This window comes from Triturus cristatus, chromosome 7 (assembly GCF_964204655.1).
Source record: "Triturus cristatus chromosome 7, aTriCri1.1, whole genome shotgun sequence".
In the NCBI taxonomy this organism is placed as follows: Eukaryota; Metazoa; Chordata; class Amphibia; order Caudata; family Salamandridae; genus Triturus; species Triturus cristatus.
The window spans coordinates 1284852639-1284874259 of NC_140590.1; the positions used below are offsets into that span (position 1 = coordinate 1284852639).

Genomic DNA, 21621 nt, shown 5'->3' on the forward strand with positions numbered 1-21621 from the left:
CCAAACCAGTTCCACATGTTTTCACCCCTTCTGGGTGAAATAACTGGTCATTTTTGCATCTATTTACCACCAGGAGTGTGAAAAATGTCAATACTTTGCTTTCGCATAATTAAGCAATACTTAGGAAAATTAGGTAAAATTATATATAATTACTATAATGCAAAGCCAACATTTGGTGCTATATTTTAGAGTAAATTTTTAGCATGTTTTACAGCCAAATGAGACCGCTTGTCAATTTGTGACAGGAGGATTCCTTTCACAATACAAAAATAGCATGAAAAACACAAGTGGCGCGAGCAAAGCCATTCGCGTTATTACTGTACGCTCACATTAAAATGCTAGTGTGAACAGGTCATAATTTTGCAACGTGGCATAATTTCGGGAATTTCCTGTGACAAGCGTAAAGCGTAATTACAAAGAATTACGCCAGCATACTTTACATTTTGTCTTGGCCTATTTACCACCTTTTACGGAGGAGGTGTAATGGTGGCTATATTTACTATTTTAGTGTAGGGTAGGAGAGCAGAGTCCCCCTGTAGTGCAGCAAATGGTCTGGAGGGAGCAGGGCACAGCAGGTCATGCAGCCCCTGCAGCACTGCACAAGACTCTGTACCAGTGTCTCTAACCCTGGGATTACCGGGTCAGGTAGTTTTGGGCCAAGGAATCTCACCTCTTCTCCGAATGGCCTGCAGTGAGCTCCCCCGGAACATGGTCCCTGACCGGCTCATGAAGGGGGCCTTAATAGCCATTAGAGAACACTGATAGACAGTGTAAGCACTGAGAAATTCCAATGCAAAGGACAGATTTGGGAAGTCTCAGTTAACAGAGTAAGTAGTGCACAACAATAGGATATAGGTTTGGAGGTGATCTGAGGTCATGTTTCCTCAGATTTATCAAAGTTACCCCTGCCTCTCTGACCCTCTCCTACCTACAACCAACTTATTACATTTTGATGAAGCATGAATAGCTGCCAAGAGTGGGGGCATGAATTAATAAATGCAAAGAGGGGAACCAGGGAGGCCTGCTCTTTCTTTTGTGAGGCCACCTTGACTCTAGGAACTCACCCTTCCTCATGAATGGGGACACTTTATGGTCCATGATATTGCTTGGGATGGTGCTATAGTTGGCAGCAAAGTTCTGCTTCATCTCCTTGAATGAGGTGTGGTGGACAATCTTGTCTAAAACCTCATCTTCCAAGTTCTTCTCAAGGAATTGCAGGATCTTCCGGATTTCACGCTTTGGGTCCTGCAAAGAATCGTGGTAGATGGGTAAAGATGTCAGCTTGGTGAATACTGGGGTTAGGAAAGGGGGGGGGAGGGTAGTACACTGTTAGACACAATGGGGCTGTTTTTGAAGGAGGATATTCTCATATGGTGTTGGGGGCTTTTCGGCTCTCACCTCTTTTATATCTTCGAAGAACAGGTAAAGAATGTGTTTGTCCTTTCTCTTCTCCCACCAGCCCCTCACGTGGTCATACCAAGAGCCATAGCTGACTGAGACAAGAATAGTCATGACAATACACACATACATACAACATTTTCCATGCCCGCTAAAGATACTCTGCCATTAACAACCATTACAATTTTATGAAAGAAATTTGTGAGGGTCTGTTTCCCCAACCAACACTGATATTCTAAACCCAGAGAAATAGGCTGAACCTGTTTTCTTATCAGTTAAAAGAGCCTGGCCGAGGGCAACGAACTGAATAAGAAACAAGCTCTTTTCTCTAGTGTGCTAGTTAATTCTCTTATATTTCAACAATCTTCCTTCCCCATGTTGGCCAGAGGAATATGGAGTAGGGGTAGGCAAAATTTACATTTCATCAACAAAGTTTAGCCCAAGGTTAAAAGTGTGGAGTGTAAAAGTTGAAAATATTCGTAAAGTTTGTGAAACATAGCCTGCATGAGAATCTTACCACAAATACTATTTCTTGTGAAACAATTCTCACACTAAAAGCGATTCCTTGTTAAAAAACCAACACTTGCAGAATATTTTACATGTTGCAACCTTCGCTGAGAAGCTGTGAAGAAATAAAACGAATTTCGTTGTGCGCGCTGCATCGCATTTGGAAATGCAGCGCGCGCAATTAAATATGTTTTATTTATTTATTTGTTTACTTACCTCTGTTGTGCCGTATTCCGTAGTTTACTACCCCCCACCCAGCTCCTCCCCAGCCCCGCTTCACCGCCACGCAGCACTCACACCACTAGCTGCTACTGCTGCTTATAACACAGGCACCCTTGCACCGTAGTGCAAGGATGCTTGCCTTGGCCATAGGCTGCACTCCGTGCGCATGCGCAGAGGGAGAGGAGGAATGCGCCATATCTTAGTAGATATGGAGCAGTCCTGCCCTCTCCATTTGACGCAGTCCAGGAAGTTGTCTTGCTGCATTGCTCCGCGCTGCATCATATCTTTGTAAATGTGCCCCCATAATCTAAAATGTCTCCCACGCTGGCATTTAAAAACAATTCAATCCCTCCCCCTCCTATCTATTTCTCTTTAGTGTTTTCTTGTAAATGGGTGATATATGTTTTCATTTACACTTTAGGTCTGGCCTGCAGAGATAGAAGGGCTATGAGTAAGCCCTCTCCTTTCATTGATATGTTATACTATCAGTCACATTTTGCTTCCACCCACCAAAGCATACAGCATGGGCAGTGGGCCAGCCCTCTTCCAGCCTTAGTTTATTTGCACTGTGAATGACTGCATGTTGCTTGAACCCATGTGAACATCCGTCCAAACAAATGCACTTCAGTGACAGCCCTGTTAGACCAGGACTTTACTTTCCTAATGCTTTTTTTCTTTCCATGCCTTACTTTTTCTTTAAATTGTTTTGGTTATTCTTGCATGTTTAAACTATGTCTTTAGGTTACAGTAATTCAAACATAACAGTAAATTTTGTTCTTGCCAATAAGAATCATATTTTCCAGAAATGTGCATTCATACTAAGTAGGGATAAACTCATTTTTAATTACAACTGCTTCTTTTTTAACACTTAAATTAAATTTTTGCAAGTGTTTTTCCATCGAATTTAGGTGGAAATTTTAATTTATTTCTTCGTGCTGTATGCTTGCAATAAAACTTTTTTTAAATGAAAAATCACACCAGCTTGCCGAGGTCAGACTAATTGACTTTATCAATGTTTGATTACTTTATAGTTTCTATACCGCATTGAATTCAGTCTCAGAGGACATCAGAGTGTTTTACATATCAAGGGAATAGCAAAGTTGCACCATTTGTACATACCACCAACTTATGTAATCTGGAGTCCGCTCAGAAACATGTAGTAAGTGAGTGGATGTGAGAGAAACACATTTTAGATGTAGCAGTCATAACAATGATCATAGAATTAAAGAGATTAGCATAACATAGGGAGACATTAGTATACTAATGGAGGAGGGATAATCACCTGCTGGTGTTTGAATAAAGAATTAGAGACTAGATCAGCAGGTGAGGAGGCTCTATGGAAAAAGATATAGGGAGTGATTGGGAGAAAGAGAGGCAAATGAATAAATATGTGCTAAACTATGTATACTTAGGGGAAACCTGAAAAAAAGGGCACCAATAGCGTTTAATTCAGAACTTGTAAGGTGGTGGTGAGGGGGCCATCATACCCCGTCCTTTGCATGTACCTTCATGAAATCCTTTAGTACCACCTGCTATTCACAGCACTTATAACTGAGAGAGACTGTGGAACTAGGTGTTAGATTAACAAGTATTGACAATGCCTGCTTGCCTGTCTTGCAATGTAATGCATGCATGTAATACAAAGAAGTAGACACGCTGTGGCACCATTATTTCATGCATGTAAAACTGTAAAATAGAAAAGGACTCTAGGAACGACTTAGAGTTTTTTATGACCTTAGTGCTGCAAAGCAGCGAAAGATTTCTGAAACGAGGTGCTCAAAATAAATTACAATTGTAACTATGTGGTTAATCATCATCATCAAAATCTTTATTTGATTCAAAGAATCATCAAAGCTTATCAAACAGATCTTTGTACATATTATAATTTACATTCATCTGAATATAAACATAAAAACGTATTATATTCACAAGGGTCTAAGTAGCAAGACTTATATACTGTTTAAAATGTATCCTTTTAGTCTTGACTCCTATTGCGCTTAATTTGATTAAAATTCTTCTCGATACAGTAAGGATAACAATTTAATTTGCACGAGCGGACCAATTTGGGCTCCACTGCTGCTGAGATTCTCAGACGATTCCGAGTAAAACCTTTAATAAATTAAAAATGCATACAAAATTCTAAAAATCCATTTTTTGAACTTTTTAAAATTTAAGCCCATGCCTATATATCTTAAATGACTGTCAGCTAACAGAAATTTACTAATGCCAAATACAATAAGTTGGGCACTGTCAGTTTTTTTAATTCTAAGGGACTCTAAGTAGCCCCTGATGTTCAAACATCTGCACAGGGGCTTGATCCACTTATGTCTGGATCTAGCATATGCTACGCAAAAGAATAAAACATGCGCAGTATCCTCATTAGCACCTAATGTACACAGTGAGCATTTAGGATCACTAGCCCTCAGTTGAACTTTTGCTTATTTAGCTCTAAAAGAATTAACTTGTAGTGTCTCATACCTGAATTTCATATAGAGGGACTTTGCCAGTTGTGGTTCAATCTCATCTAGAAAGGGCTCAAAGCTCGGAGTCAGTTTAAAAGACGAGAATTGAGTAGTCAGTCTCCCCAACTCAGGATTTAAAGTGACTTTGAGGGTTATGAATTCCCAGTATATAGATTTGATCTCTCTCTTTGAATCAGGGATCAGCAAGCTCGGGGTTGCCCAGTATCGGCTCACACCTAGATCGGAGAGCCATTTGCGGATGTGGGCCAACCAGTGAAGAGTGACAAATGTATCCAAATGCAGTAGCTCCCTCAAGGTCTGCCTGTAAATCTCTAATTCCTCTGTTGTCCAAATTCTGATCCAATAGGCCAAAAGCCTCCGTACAGCAAGAAATCCTATTTTTTTTATCCCAATATCTTATGTAAGAGGGATCATCGGGGTATTTTTGTGCATACGTGTAAGCATTCACATGATTTTATTTTCCCCAATGATGAGAGGCTGAAGATTTTCTCCCCCCCATAGCTCAGATCCATAGAGTGTAGCTGACTGAGCTCTGGCTTTATAAACTTCTAATGCGGGAGTGATGGCCTTTGATGAGGTAGACTGCTGTTTCTTCAGTACAGGAATAGAGTTCTGCATTAGGATTGTGATTGACTTATTTAATTGGGACTTCCATGTAAGTCCATGTATGTGGTTAATCAACACAGAGGGGGCTAGGACTTTTATTTTTTGCCTCTCCTCAAAACGAACAAGAAAGGCTAAACTATTACTTTGGCAAACAAACAATATTTTTGATAAATAACATGCAACATAATATTTTGACTATAACCGCTAGTTTTTCCACAATCTAAAAGCTGTATCATCTAGGAATGAAAATGCAAGCCACCATGGGCTGTATTACAGAAAGTGCCCCAGGGGCACAACGGGTGTTTGCGCATGCTCCGCATGCCCCCAGGGTACTTTGGTATTACAGAAGAGGTCGCAGATGCTTTTGCAGCCCCTTCTGTAAGACTGATAGCGCTGGTGCACATGTAGCACGAGCAATTTCGAGGGAAGGGTTCCCTCATTTGCAAGCGGGGGATGCCCGATGCAAATGAGGAAATCACTTTGCCTCTGCACCCACACTGTATTATAGACTTGGGTGCAGAGGCAAAAATTCCTTTAGGAGGCCTACTGAAAGTGCTTCACAAAAGGGTGGCACACTGCCAGTGAAACCCCTGAGGGCATCCACCTCAAGAGATGGAAGGGTGTCCCATGGACCCCCCAGATTTCCCCCATGCAGGCGGGTGCAGTCCCTCACTGCATCCACCTGCAAGGGAATCTCTAATCCTTTTGAACGTCCAAGTGGTTGCCACCTACACAGAGAAACACGGATCACATTTTAAACAGGTGCTCCGCATTTCTCTTTAATGTGCCGTCCTGGGGGCAGCACAAATTCGTGCTACCTACATAATATGGTGCACTTTCCCTGTTTGGATCTGACGCACCTGCTTATAGGTGCACCGTGGCGCAAACAGAAAAAGTGCCCTTTCAGTAATACGGGCCCTGGTGAATGTGCATATGTATCTGTCTGACTTGGAATCAAGTCCCTGTCCTCAGAAGTAAAGAGGAGGGCGAGAGGAAAGTATGCAGTTTAGGCTCAAAAGCCTGAAATGGATTCTGTAAGTGTCAGAAGGGAGCTTACACCTTATTGTCTTAAGGGTACTCCATATAATAACTAACACAGGAGTCGAGGACCAATTAAGCTGGATCATGAACAGCACGAGCAAGCCTTTTACACACCAATATAACATGGTCTTTTACACACCAATATAACATGGTCTTTTACACACTCATCACCTCCTAGCAACTGATATAATTAAAGCAGGATAAATTTATTCTGAAAATGTAAACCGTATGCAAAACTTCAAAACATTACCCGCACAATGTCTAGGAAATGTTTTTCATGGTGTGTGACGGTCCTGCAACTGACATGGCTGCATCAGTGTATCGATGATATCAGTTGCAGGACCATCACCCAGGAAACAGCTTCCTGATTTTCCTGGGAACACAGAAAAGGCTGGAAACAGCCTTGTCTTCTGCCCTCTCAGGGATTTGTGCAAAAAGGGAGGTATCGCTAGAAATCTGAGAAACTCAGCTTTCCAACTTTACATCCCTTACCCTGCAAAACTCCAGTCAGTCACAGTGGGATGTGATTGTTTGGAGCTTCCACTAGACACAGAGAGAGCAATTTCTCAGACAAGAGCCTGAGCTCCCCCTTGTGCCATAGTATTTTCAATATTTCTGTTCACCCACGGAATGGATGGGGGAGAGTTACCCACAAGACAGCCCAGTAGACACCAGGAAAATTCTACCATGCATAGGGCCAAACCTAATAGGAGGCATTCCAGTATTTGTATCCCCTACAAGACAGACTGGAGACTTTCTTAAAATCACTTATTGTGCTCATATTTATGTGGCCTAAATTTGAGGAATCTGCAAGCATCCACAAAAATCCTACCACCAAGCGTTCACACAGGTCACCTGATAAAAATGCTTCCCCACTTGTGTGGGTCAGTCTAGCACCTCAGACACATAAGGCCCCAAAACACAACTTGGAGAAATCAGCAATAGGGGTAGCTGTGGTATTTGGGCCTGGGTTCATCTTCTACCCAGGGAAACCTACCCAACCCAGAAATTTTGAAAACTAGGCCCCTTGCGCTGCCGGAACGTCACGTTTTGTGACGTTCCATGGTGCAGGAGACTGCGCCATATTTATGACGCAGCATTAAGACACTTTTTTGGAATTAATGCTGCCTCATAAATATTGTTCCCTTTAAAGCAGTTTTCTGCATTAAAGGAGCGTGCAATGGGTGTTGCTGGGCTATTCCCAGCAACATTCATGGCTTTTTGATACTGCCCCAGATGTACGATAAATTGTAACTCTGAGGCAGAGCCAAAAACTTACACCCCCCAATGGAGGCATAAGGGAGACACAATCGGGAAAAACATCTTTATTTCTCCTCGTCTTTCCTCTTTCTACGTGTGCTTTAGAATGCAGCACACATAGAAAGAGAAAAAAGCCTCTTGAGATTGTTTTTGTGCAGGAAGGTTTCCCTTCAGGAAGGTTTCCCTTCCTGCAAAACAATAATCATTCCTGTGACGCAGGCACCGCTGCACCATGGTGCAAAGGTGCCTACGTTGGCGCACTGAAGCCAATTGTGGGCCGGCGAAAAGGACAGGAATGCGGCGTATCTGATAGATATGTCATATTACTACCCTTTTCTTTTGCCATAGGGCAGTGCTGCAGAAAGCCCTTTGGTGCTGCCCTACGGCAAAAACGCATAAATGAGGACCTAGATACCCAGGTTGTCCATGTTGGTATGCCTTATGTGGATCCCACAACGTTACCCAAAATGTCCTGCAAACCTCAAATTTTGCCTAAAATTACACATTTTCGTTGTATTTCTGTGACAGAATATTCTGGAATCTGTATGGATCCATATAGTTCCTACTACAAAGTATTCCTCCAATAAAAACACTACCCCACATGCATGGATAGGCTACTTCCTGCAACAGGAATGGGTCAAATCTGGGACAAAGGGAGACCTTCACAAGGAGTGAAGAAGTTAATGAACATTAAAGCTATGAGTAACTTAAATGAACGTGTTTTCATAGCTGCCATGCATTGGCAGTCATTCAGATGAGTTAGACTGCTGTAGTTATTATCTTTGTAACACTCCTCTCCATGGCTCCCTTCTGATGTGAAATCACAGAAAAAGGTAACCACATCACCCTTGGGTGATCTGAGTGTTTGATTTTAGCTCTACACTAGTAGGATAGAGACCCTGGGTGGGAGCTAAAACATATGAGCTCATAGGAGCAGAAATGTACCACCTCTTATGGCACCTTGAACAATGTGAAGCACAGCATTAAAGGAAAATACTCAACTTCATTATCAACATCATCATCCTGGTTCCTACTCGGCACAATGTGCACCGAAAAAGGATTTGTGCTCCCTTTTCTCAGCATGGTGCTTTTTGCCCATCCTGCGGTGGGGGTTGATGCTTACCTTCCCAATATAGTATCTTTTGCTCCTTTTGGAGATTTATGAAATCAAAGGTGGTCATCCTCTTTATATTTAATTTGGAAGCTCAACATATAAGGGGATTTTGAAGTTTAGGCAGTAGTGCACGCTGTCTCGCTTGAGAATTTCAAAAGTCCAGGATGGGTGTAATGTGGGCTCCATGACATTATGTTCTGAAAACAAAGGGGGGGAGGGGATTTCTAAAATATTGTCGATTGGGTATGCTGGCAAATGAGGTTATGGTTGAAAAAAGAGTAGGAGGATTTAGTATGAGCCACAAGACAGGCACTTCTTATAGAGCTCTATAATACAATGCACAGAAGAAACAGAATTTCCCATGTTTCTCACTCATAAATTGTAGGGTAAGCCAGATAGCAGAAGAGTGCCCGGGCCAGATCTCTGGGTCTTCCACAGCATGAGTGTACTGCCATCAGTCTTGGCCACTTCTAGAATCTTAAAGGACATCTGGTGAGGGTCACAGCTCACCTAATTTAGAGATATACTAACTATATTTCTGGGTTGTCTGAGTTAAAACTATTGATAACAAAAATATAGAGGACCACGATATTGTCAAAAAACTGGATACATATATTGAATGTTAGCTAGTTGTCAAATAACTCAATACATATATTGAATATTTGCTATTATATGCTATTGCACACTCGCTGTTGCTGGCGCTGCTGCTGGCGTTTCGTTTTTAATACTCCTGATTTTGTGATTTTGTTTTATTTTACTTTGCTGCACTTCTCCCCTGTTTTTAGCAGGGTCTTGCCCCCTCCCTCATTCCGCATATAATTGGCTCCCTCACTGCCGTTTTGGCGGGCCTGGATCTCGGGGGTGGTTCACTGTGGGCGCCATTTTGGGTAGGGATGTTAATGTAGCTTCGGGCGCCATCTTGGAGCGTCCTCGCGCTCGCGCTGGGATTGGTGAGCCTACTTAAGGCGGACTCAGTTTTGAGGCGGCCTTGACAGACGCTTATGCTATTGCACACTCGCTGTTGCTGGCGCTGCTGCTGGCGTTTCGTTTTTAATACTCCTGATTTTGTGATTTTGTTTTATTTTACTTTGCTGCACTTCTCCCCTGTTTTTAGCAGGGTCTTGCCCCCTCCCTCATTCCGCATATAATTGGCTCCCTCACTGCCGTTTTGGCGGGCCTGGATCTCGGGGGTGGTTCACTGTGGGCGCCATTTTGGGTAGGGATGTTAATGTAGCTTCGGGCGCCATCTTGGAGCGTCCTCGCGCTCGCGCTGGGATTGGTGAGCCTACTTAAGGCGGACTCAGTTTCGAGGCGGCCTTGACAGACGCTTATGCTATTGCACACTCGCTGTTGCTGGCGCTGCTGCTGGCGTTTCGTTTTTAATACTCCTGATTTTGTGATTTTGTTTTATTTTACTTTGCTGCACTTCTCCCCTGTTTTTAGCAGGGTCTTGCCCCCTCCCTCATTCCGCATATAATTGGCTCCCTCACTGCCGTTTTGGCGGGCCTGGATCTCGGGGGTGGTTCACTGTGGGCGCCATTTTGGGTAGGGATGTTAATGTAGCTTCGGGCGCCATCTTGGAGCGTCCTCGCGCTCGCGCTGGGATTGGTGAGCCTACTTAAGGCGGACTCAGTTTCGAGGCGGCCTTGACAGACGCTTATGCTATTGCACACTCGCTGTTGCTGGCGCTGCTGCTGGCGTTTCGTTTTTAATACTCCTGATTTAGTGATTTTGTTTTATTTTACTTTGCTGCACTTCTCCCCTGTTTTTAGCAGGGTCTTGCCCCCTCCCTCATTCCGCATATAATTGGCTCCCTCACTGCCGTTTTGGCGGGCCTGGATCTCGGGGGTGGTTCACTGTGGGCGCCATTTTGGGTAGGGATGTTAATGTAGCTTCGGGCGCCATCTTGGAGCGTCCTCGCGCTCGCGCTGGGATTGGTGAGCCTACTTAAAGCTCCCCTCCCCCGCGCAGCGGGACGCGCAGGTGAGGACGCCGTCGCTTAGCCAGAGTCCTGCCCGTCTGCGCTCGTCCGCGTCGAGGTAGCGCGAGGCGGGGCAGGCTCTGGTTTTCGTCGCGGTGTCGCTTCGCCGCTTCTGGCAGGTATGTTGTCTTACACACGGTCCGAGCTGCTGTACATAGGGCAAAGGTCCGGAGGATGTGTCTGTAAGCCTGTGGACCCTTTAGTTGGCCCTTACAGCTGTGCCTGCAAAGGCTGGTCACTTAAGAGCCCTACTAAAATCCGTTCCTTGGAAGATGCTATTCCTGTCACGCGAACGTGTATTGCATCTCGAGATCTTCGTATTTGGTGTTTAAATATTAGATCGCTGGTAAAACATCACCTGTCCATTTATGACCTGCTTGAGAAAGAGGACCCCGATGTCTTTCTAATGACAGAAACCTGGCTTCTGGATTCGGATTCTGCCATATTGAATCTTGCATTCCCTCAGAATTATACCGTCTTCACTACCAATAGGACCACAAGAGGAGGTGGTATTGCTATGGCAGTCAAATCCTGTTTTCCAGCTGAATGGAAACCGTCGGGACTACCTGCATGTGAAAGTGCTATTTTTAAAGTCGCTTTTTCCCATCAATTCACTTTCAGTGGTATGCTCATTTACCGTCCTCCCGGCAATGATTCTGTCTTCAGGTCCGCACTGGCCGATATGGTCAGTCCTATAGCACTTGGTTGTGCCAATTTCAACATCGTGGGGATCCTTAACATCCATTTTGATAATGGGTCATCCACTACTGTGAGCACTCTGCTGGCGAACCTTGAAGCTCTTCAACTCACCCAGCTCGTCACCCTTCCAACCCACTCAGGGGGCCATATTTTGGACCCCTTCTTTTCCACACTTGATGGGGTGAGGCTGTCAGATCCGAGGCTGATGGGGTGGACTGATCATCTGCTGGTAGAAGCCTTTTGTCCGGTCCACGATAAGCCTTTTATAGCTGTGGACAGACCTATCCGAAAAAGGCTTTGGCACAAGCTTAGGCTTGAAGAGTTTTATAGCATACTGGAACAGAAACCTCTGAGCACCTTTATTAATGTGGAACAAGGTTACCAACAGTTCTGCGATTGGATTACCGATGCCTTGGACTCTCTTATACCTCTACGGTGGTCGAAGGGCCGGACAAAAACACCTAGTCCTTGGTATAATGAGTCACTCGCAGAACTGAAAAAAGCTTGCCGAAAAACAGAGAGGGAATGGAGAAGATCCTATGACCCTGCTCTGAAAACTCGGTACTTTACTGAGCTGAAGCTCTACCATAGAGCTATTTGCAGAACACGAGCCGCATTTTACGCTCAAGAATTTGCTACCAGCCCTAACCCATCAAAACTGATCTTCAAGGTACTAAAGGATCTTATGAAAAACAGATCCACCTCAGAGGTGATTTGCACAGATTCCCACTGTGACAAGCTGGCCTCCTTTTTTGTGGAGAAAGTGGAAAAAATCTACCAAGGTTTTGACACACTCCACCAGAACCGAGAGGTTACTGCCCCCGATACGATGGGATATGAGACCCTTGCTATGATACCTGAACTGACTACTGAGACCTTTGACAGGCTTAGCCTCAGGGTCAAGTCAGGTTCTCCCTCGGACCCGTTAAAGCCAGCCTTTATCAACACACTTTCCCCACTGTGCCGTGACCCCTTATTGAATCTTATCAATATGTCATTGTCCAACGGAACGGTACCCACGGCATGGAAACAGGCAGTGGTCACTCCTATATTAAAAAAAGCCAACTCTGACCCCCGGTTGCCAGAAAATTATCGACCCATATCCCTGTTGCCTTGGATTGCCAAAGTAACAGAAGCCCACGTCAACTCTGTTCTGTCTGAGCATCTGGCTCGCAACCAGATATTGGATCCCAGTCAGAACGGCTTCCGGTCGGGACACAGTACCGAGACGGCATTACTCTACATCACGGAACATCTTCGCCAGGTACTGGACTCAGGCCGTACGGCAGCGCTTTTACTATTAGATCTAAGCGCTGCCTTCGATACTGTGTCCCACCATATACTGATCCAACGCTTACAGGAGGCGGGAGTGACTGATCTCGCCCTCCAGTGGTTTCGGTCTTTTTTATCGGATAGATCCTTTACAGTGGCTATACCACCTGGCCAATCCGCCACTTATCCCCTGGAGCTGGGGGTACCACAGGGATCCTCGTTGAGCCCTACAATGTTCAACCTCTATGTGAAACCGTTGGCTGGTGTCGTCAAACAGTGGGGTCTTACGATGGCCTCATATGCGGACGACACACAGCTAGCGGTGACACTCAGTGGAGACCCTGAGGTGGAGGCCCCCAGATTCCGAGCGGGTCTGATGGCAGTAGCAAGCTGGCTTCGCACCAACTGCCTTCAGTTAAATGCCACCAAAACAGAGGTGTTGGTATTAGGGAAGCACGCTGAGCTATGGGGTAACCAGTGGTGGCCATCAGAGTTGGGTGTCACTCCCATTCCAGCTTCTGGAGTGAGAAATTTAGGCATCTGGTTGGACTCTGCGCTCACCTTCAGGGACCACACTAAGAAGGTGGCTGCTACGTGCTATGGCATTCTGCGGGGAATAAGGCCGGTTTTAAAGTATTTTGATCCCCCTACCAGACAGCTTGTGGTCCAGGCCTCTATACTATCTCGGCTGGACTACGGCAGTTCACTGCTGTTAGGGGTGAATCAAGCAGAGGCCTCTAGGCTCCAAATGGTACAAAATGCCGCGGCACGGGCCATTGTGGGCCTCCCTAGACATTGCTCAGTGTCTGGTACCATCTCGGCCTTACATTGGCTCCCGGTCAGACAGCGAATCCAGTTCAAAGCGCTGTGCCTGACCTTTAAAATTTTGAAATCTTCTTCGCCGCCGGCACTTGCCAACCTACTCACGCCCTACACTCCTTTGAGATCCTTGAGATCGGAGGGGCTTCACCTGGCTGTCTGTCCACGCTTTAAATTGAGCAGAATGGGTGGCCGCTCCTTTAGGGTGCTCGCGGCAGGTTTATGGAACTCGCTCCCGGTACACATCCGAGCTCTTGAAGACCTACTCGCCTTCAGGCAGGCGATCAAAACTTTCCTGTTTCCCATGTCTGTTTAATTTCTTTTTCTTTTATTGTGTGTTATGTTGTAGTGTCTGTCATAGCGCCAGGACGCCCCTTTGCTGGGGCAGCTGTGCGCTATAAAAATATAAATAACATAACAAATAACATAACATATATTAACTTTAAAACTTTAAAACATATATTAATTTAAAAAAAGAACTACTACATAAAAAAACCTTTAAAAAACTAATTACAAACAGAATATATATATATGTATAGATATATGTATATGTATATATGTCAGCTGAAAAGAGTCAGATGCGTTTCGCCTGCCCAGCAGGCTTGCTCACTAACAACTTCAATAACGTTTTTTCCACCATTTTAAGCTGTGCATGTATTCCGTGTCACGTGTTAAACTACAACCATAGAAAGTAAAGACATACTCATAGTTCTCTGATCGTTACATTGCACCAATCTAATATCGCTAAATCCAAAGAGGTTGAAAGTCATAAAACCATTATTGAATAATTGTGCATGTGCTATAAATGACCATCGGCGACATTATGAACACATTTAACTAAATTTAGAATTGCCTAATTAGCACCGCCTTATTATCACAGCCAGTGTGTCTAGTGAGGTTAACCACTGTATTCATATCGTTTACTGAATTTAAGCCGGTCATTCATTTTTAAATGCTTTCAAATCATGTCTACATTGACGACCTATAATGCCCTAGTGGGCCTTTTTATAGTTTGTCCCGATTAATCATTTCTTCTATAGATGTCATTGCAAACTGTACATTACATTGACAGCACCTGTGCGCAAACCTCATTGATTTATCTACCTGTTCAGCCCTAGTGGGCATACTCACTCATATAGATATGCAATATTATACAAGATATTGCAACATTCCGAGTTGCCTTCTCCACCTCAAATTCTAATGTGCAAGTGAATAAAAACCACACATACAAAATAGTTAAAAATACAGAATCACAAGGATAATTCATAAGTATGTATAAAGGTTCTCTTCCATATTCAGCCCCATTGGGGTTTTAGTATTGAGTCTGATAATGTAACTCGATTCCAGTCTTCATAGGGATTTCTGCCGATCACCCCCTCTGATATTGACTGGTACAGTGTCTATAGCAAAGTAAGTTAATCCACACACATCCTTGTTATGACATTGATTTAAATGGCGGGCAACTGAATATGATTGGTCCACATTTTTTATAGCCCGCAAATGTTGCAACACCCGCTTATGCACTTGAAGAATTGTGCTGCCTACGTACCTCAGGCCACACGGGCACTGGAGCACATAGACAGCAAACTCTGTTTTGCAAGAAATTGTCCTTTTATTTTGTTCTTTCTTTGTGAACCCTGGCAGGTAACTACTGGTATTCTTGCCGAAGGTACAGGCTTTGCATTTTGTACATTTAATAAACCCGTCCTTCCTGGCTACTTGGAGAAATCAGCAATAGGGGTAGCTGTGGTATTTGGGCCTGGGTTCATCTTCTACCCAGGGAAACCTACCCAACCCAGACATTTTGAAAACTAGGCGCCTTGCACTGCCGGAACGTCACGTTTTGTGACGTTCCATGGTGCAGGAGACTGCGCCATATTTACGACGCAGTATTAAGACACTTTTTTTTAATTAATGCTGCCTCATACATATTGTTCCCTTTAAAGCAGTTTTCTGCATTAAAGGAGCGTGCAATGGGTGTTGCTGGGCCATTCCCAGCAACATTCATGGCTTTTTGATACTGCCCCAGATTTACGATAAATTGTAACTCTGAGGCAGAGCCAAAAACTTACACCCCCCAATGGAGGCATAAGGGAGACACAATCGGGAAAAATATCTTTATTTCTCCTCGTCTTTCCTCTTTCTACGTGTGCTTTAGAATGCAGCACACATAGAAAGAGAAAAAATCCTCTTGAGATTGTTTTTGTGCAGGAAGGTTTCCCTTCAGGAAGGTTTCCCTTCCTGCAAAACAATAATCATTCCTGTGACGCAGGCACCGCTGCACCATGGTGCAAAGGTGCCTACGTTGGCGCACTGAAACCAATTGTGGGCCGGCGAAAAGGACAGGAATGCGGCGTATCTGATAGATATGTCATATTCCTACCCTTTTCTTTTGCCATAGGGCAGTGCAGCAGAAAGCCCTTTGGTGCTGCCCTACGGCAAAAACGCATAAATGAGGCCCTAGATACCCAGGTTGTCCATGGTGGTATGCCTTATGTGGATCCCACAACGTTACCCAAAATGTCCTGCAAACCTCAAATTTTGCCTAAAATTACACATTTTCGTTGTATTTCTGTGACAGAATATTCTGGAATCTGTATGGATCCATATAGTTCCTACTACAAAGTATTCCTCCAATAAAAACACTACCCCACATGTATGGATAGGCTACTTCCTGCAACAGGAATGGGTCAAATCTGGGACAAAGGGAGACCTTCACAAGGAGTCAAGAAGTTAATGAACATTAAAGCTATGAGTAACTTAAATGAACGTGTTTTCATAGCTGCCATGCATTGGCAGTCATTCAGATGAGTTAGACTGCTGTAGTTATTATCTTTGTAACACTCCTCTCCATGGCTCCCTTCTGATGTGAAATCACAGAAAAAGGTAACCACATCACCCTTGGGTGATCTGAGTGTTTGATTTTAGCTCTACACTAGTAGGATAGAGACCCTGGGTGGGAGCTAAAACATATGAGCTCATAGGAGCAGAAATGTACCACCTCTTATGGCACCTTGAACAATGTGAAGCACAGCATTAAAGGAAAATACTCAACTTCATTATCAACATCATCATCCTGGTTCCTACTCGGCACAATGTGCACCTAAAAAGGATGTGTGCTCCCTTTTCTAACCATGTTTTATTGGTCTTGGGTACTTTGTCAACTGGTAACATATTGCTTACCAATGCTTGTTTTAACGAATGTGCCCTTCTAAAAGTAATGAGAGGCCTCCTTTGAACACATTGTTTTAAGATTGGGTCATTGCGAATAATGTGCCAATGTTTCTGCAGAATGAGACGTAAATCATTGTGTTGGTTATTGAACATGGTAATCATTCTGCACTGGGAGTTCCCTACTCTATTTGTGACCTGCTTTGTACTAGGATTAAAGAGTATTTCCTCTCTTGACTGCTTAGTTGCTCTAAATATAGCTGCAGCGATGCTATCTTCTGAATACTCTCTTGCAGCAAATCTACTTCTTAGACACTTGATTTCTACCTCTAGATCTTCCTTGGTACTGCAGTTTCTCATGGCTCGAAGGCACTCTCCATAGGGGATGCTTCTCACCAAATTAGCCGGGTGGAAGCTCGTTGCATGTAGCAACGTATTCCCATCAGTGGGTTACGGAATAATTTAGTGTGTAATCTCCCTTGGTGGATGTAAACTGTCAGATCTAAAAAGTTTACTTCTACACTACTGATGACACTAGTACATTTCAAGTTCAATTGATTGATTTGTAAATTACTTACAAACTCTTGGGCACTGATAACATCTCCCTTCCATATAACAAATAATTCATCAATATAACAACTCCACTGAATCACATTGCCTTGCCATTCTTGTTGGAACAGCGACTGGACCACCTGCTCCTCCCACCACCCATATGCAAATTAGCATAACTGGGGGCGAAGCAGGTGCCCATCGTTTCTATTGTCATTAGAAGAAAGTCAGGTTCCCATGGTATATCATATATCTTACGTAAAAAATCTCAGGTGTCTTGGATGAAAGAAGGAAGCTTGGTAACTAGTGGGTTTGAAAAAGAATCAATAAATTTGGATGTATGTTCAAAGGCACTGTTAATGGCCGAAAAGATAGGCCGGCCTGGGGGATTCGTTATGTATTTATGTACTTTTGGGATTTGATAGAACACCGGTGTGGTGGTATTGGATATTTTCAGATAAGCCAACTCATCCTTACTGATCAAACCCTGTCTTTGCCATTCCAGTAGCTGGGTGGTATAAACATCAAAACTTTTATACATAATAGCATTCTGGGTTTTAGCTTAGTTGCCTCTATTGCCCAATTGCTTATTGGCCTCAATAAGATATTTATCTTTTCCCCATAGCACCACATTCCCACCTTTGTCTGCGTTGCGGACAATGCAATCCCTATTATTAGCAAGTTTCTCAACTAATGCTTAATACTCTTTTGATGTCACTGGCATAAATTTCGAAGGCAGTTTGAAATGTGTTATCTCACTGCCCCCAATTTCAAGATGCTCTTCCTGGGCCAACTGAATTGCCTTGCTTGATGTATTGGGCAGATCTTGCACGGCCATCTCATTACTGGTTAAGATTTCTTCAATTTGCAGTTCTCGCATCTCAACCATTAGGCTGATGTCACTCACCACCAAGTCCCCATCATTACGATCTTCTTGGTTGCTGACAGAATTGGCTGATTTGATGGGGGCTATTGCAAAGAAATTCTTCAATTTTAGTGACCTAGCAAATTTAAACAGATCTACTCTTGTGGCTGTATAGTCCATGTCCATTCTTGGACAGAACGAGAGACCCAGTTTCAGGATTCTGTTTTCATCATCCGTGAGATTAGTGGTAGTGAGGTTAATAATTGTTGTATCATTTTCGACATTCATTTGTTGTTTTTGGATTTCGATTTCTCACTTGCTGATACATAACTTGACACCTTTGCGCCTCTTCCTCCTCTGCCTCTTCCTCTTGGTGGTTTGAAATCTACTGGGGGTCTTGGCCTGAGATTGAAGCGTCTCTCCTCCCTTAAAAAATCGAACTCATCAATTACTGATGGAACTGATGCCATTCTGACATTAGATGATCCTTTTTCTAAATCAGTATCAAGCTCAGAACTTTGTGCACTGCTCAAATCCGATTGTTGAGTTTGTATACTTGGACCACCTGCATTCATCCTTTGTCTTCTCATGTTGTCAAATTTCTTGGCAAAGGTGTAAATTTGCCCTCTGTCATAATCGATTTTATCTCGTAGGAACTTCTGGGCTTTCCTATCTTTAATTGTAGTTCCTAATTTACTTAGGCGTTCCTTCATTTCATTCAAGTATTGCGTGATTGGTCCTTGATCAACTTCCTTACTGAGCATGTCCATAATTTTTTCAATCTTTTCCATTATCTTGATCCGGTCTACTTCTGTATATTTAATTAGGATTACTAACATCCTGCTTGATGACTCCTGATTGTTGTCAGCCCATTCCCTAAGCATATTTGGATTAGGGTCCTCATATGTGGGGGCTACTAGTATTCTGAGACCACGAGGGATCCTTTTAACCTCCAAATATCTATTCAAAGATTTTTCCTCCCACCATTTAGAAAGTTCTGTCCGTTTGAGCTTCTCAAGTCTTTTTAAACGTTTAACAATATCCTGTGGCTCGCCATTTCCAACAATACCATTTTTCCAACAATGCCTTACTCAGCTACTATGTCATGGAACATATTCTGAGATCCCCGAGGGGAGGTAACAGAGGCAACGTGAATCTAGATACATTATTGATCTCCAGACTAAATCCCTGCGGGGGTTTGAACCTTGACGAAGAACTGAGAATACACTTGTATGAAACTTAACCATTATTTTCAGTTCAATTGTCTTCCTCCAGAGCTTCTTTAGGGAGCATGGTAATGTAATATGCAAATTTAGTGCGTTACAAACTGTACAAATGTAAGTTGTTTTTAATTCTCATTGATTTAATTTTTTCTTTCTTCTCTCTCTCTCCCTTTCTCACTACAGGAGGAAAGGAAGGGACCCTCTTTTGTATATATCACTGTACTTGCTTTTTTAACCTCTTACATTATGGGCACTTGCTCGGGATAGAAGAACTATTGTACTGTGGCAACATGCAAGAAAACATAAAGTGCACTTACTTTAGAAATGTTGAATATATTGGGCACATGCCCGGTACGGAGGTAATATATATCTATATACTTTTACATGGTCCAAGACTAACATGAAGGGCGGCTCTGATGCGAAACCGATGTACAAGTCACAGGACAATTACACTACGCACCAGGCGAGTTGGTATTGTATCTTATCAAATGTGATGCTAGTGTATGCCCTTCCTATACAGGGGCCATGTTGCTGCTGATGTTATTTTCCTCCCTCATGTATCACATAGGGGTTTATATTACATACTGTCTCTTTGTACTGATTACACCACATGGGTTGATACCTGAATGCACATCTCACTGTGTATATTTTAGCAGTACAGACATTATACATGTCTCAGCGAAGGTACAGGCGGGCATATTTTCAAGTAACTTTATTTAAACTTGTTTCTTTTCACATATCATGTGACCACCGCATCGATAGAATAACAGGGTAACCAGGTAGAGGGGCCGAGTGAAGACAAGCAATTGAGATGCCAGCAAATAGCATCACATTTTGTGATACACACAAATTTCTGGTTACATCCTAATGTGATACGATATCTTCTGTTCGCACTGTATTAACGCGGATTATGTTCTTTATAAGTTGTTTATAATCTTTTTAGATTATCAATGCCACAATTGCGTGTATATTCATTTATGATTTTTTCTTTACACGGATGATTAATAACACTCTTTATTTGAGAGATACAAAGGTATATGCTGTCATTGAATGTATTACAAGCAATTCCAATATGGCCACTACCTTTCATGGTCCCGTATGGAGCTCTGTGGAGCAAGTCCTCTGTCTATTACAATGTACTATGTGGCGAGTTTGCGTGTTGTATATATGGGTGACTATGAAACTTACTTCCATCGTGTGAACAAGGGAAAACCTCGTCTTACCTTGGCTAAATGAGGAGACCTATTTAATTTCTCCAGGTTTTTGATATTTCCATGTATGCTGTGCTGTGCAGCACACATGGAAACAGCAAAATGCCAATGATTGTTTATGTGCAGGAAGGTGTCCCTTCCTGCACATAAAAAATCCTTTAAAAGAAATTATGTTTTGTGATTTCTATGTGTGCTACATTGAGCTGCACACATAGAAGTTACAAAACACCATTTAAAGATTGTTTAGGCGCAGGAAGGGACACCTTCCTGCACATAAACAATCTTCCCCTGCAACAGGACACCCTTGCACAATCATGCAAGGGTGTCTGCGTTGGCGCTTAGCAGCTAAATTTTGCACCAGTGCAGTGGGAAATTGCTTGCAAATGTGGTGCAGCACTGTGTTTCTAAAGTGACGGAGCGTGTTGTTAGCCTTCTAGGCTTAACAACATGCTTTGCCACTTTACTAGTAAATATGCCCCACAGTTCTTTCAGTAATGTCTAAAGAAGGGGAAAGCTGGTCACAGCGTCACATGGAAGAATAAATACATTCTCTCAGAAATGCTTGGGATCACACTGCATAAAATCTTAGTCAAACTTCACTTGTCAACTCAGTCCTAAGGAGACATGTCTATGATAGGTCCCAGAGTATTGAGATTTAGGAGCCACTTGAAGGCATTTTTGTCCTGATACACTGATCATGATTTGCATAATGTTATAGTCATGAGGTGGCACTTATGACTGGGGATGGAATGCGCTGCCACTCAGCTCTAGAAGCTCCAGATTTACCTTCTCCAGTCATGTATTTCTCTAAGAACTCGACCCATGTGCCTGGATCTGGATGCACCTTTGCCATCTGATAGAAGAAGTAATAGGAGACCGCCACGTCCTTGGCATTTCGGGCAACATAGATGATCTGGAGGAAGTGGAAACAAAATGTGTATCTGAGATCATTCATTAAATACCTGATAACGCCGTGTTTAATGCCCGTTATTTGTTAAATACTTCCTAGGGAAGGGTTGAACACTCACAAATCACAAAGTTTAGACTTAATCTAGAAGATGCCAACACATAAGTGAAAGACTCAAAGTGAAATAGCCACACAGCAAAGAATTACTCTACTATTTCATAATACACTGTAGTCCTAGAGTTGACATGTTTTTTTCCTCTGTGCCAATCACTTAAGCCTATTCAGACTTAGAA

The 21621-nt window shown here is 43.1% G+C and overlaps 1 protein-coding gene and 1 long non-coding RNA gene across 3 annotated transcripts in view; one reads left to right on the forward strand and one right to left on the reverse strand.

Moving 5' to 3' along the window:
- Positions 1 to 21621, forward strand: part of LOC146811892 (uncharacterized) — a 252533-nt gene that overhangs the window by 174433 nt on the left and 56479 nt on the right. The window lies entirely within an intron of this gene.
- Positions 1 to 21621, reverse strand: part of LOC146811894 (sulfotransferase 1 family member D1-like) — a 226479-nt gene that overhangs the window by 1126 nt on the left and 203732 nt on the right. The window contains exons 5-7 of the mRNA XM_085618858.1: positions 21208 to 21334; positions 1399 to 1493; positions 1065 to 1245 (exon numbers count right to left, since the gene is read on the reverse strand). Coding sequence (XP_085474984.1) covers positions 1065 to 1245; positions 1399 to 1493; positions 21208 to 21334 — 403 coding nt within the window. The remainder of the gene's footprint in view (positions 1 to 1064; positions 1246 to 1398; positions 1494 to 21207; positions 21335 to 21621) is intronic.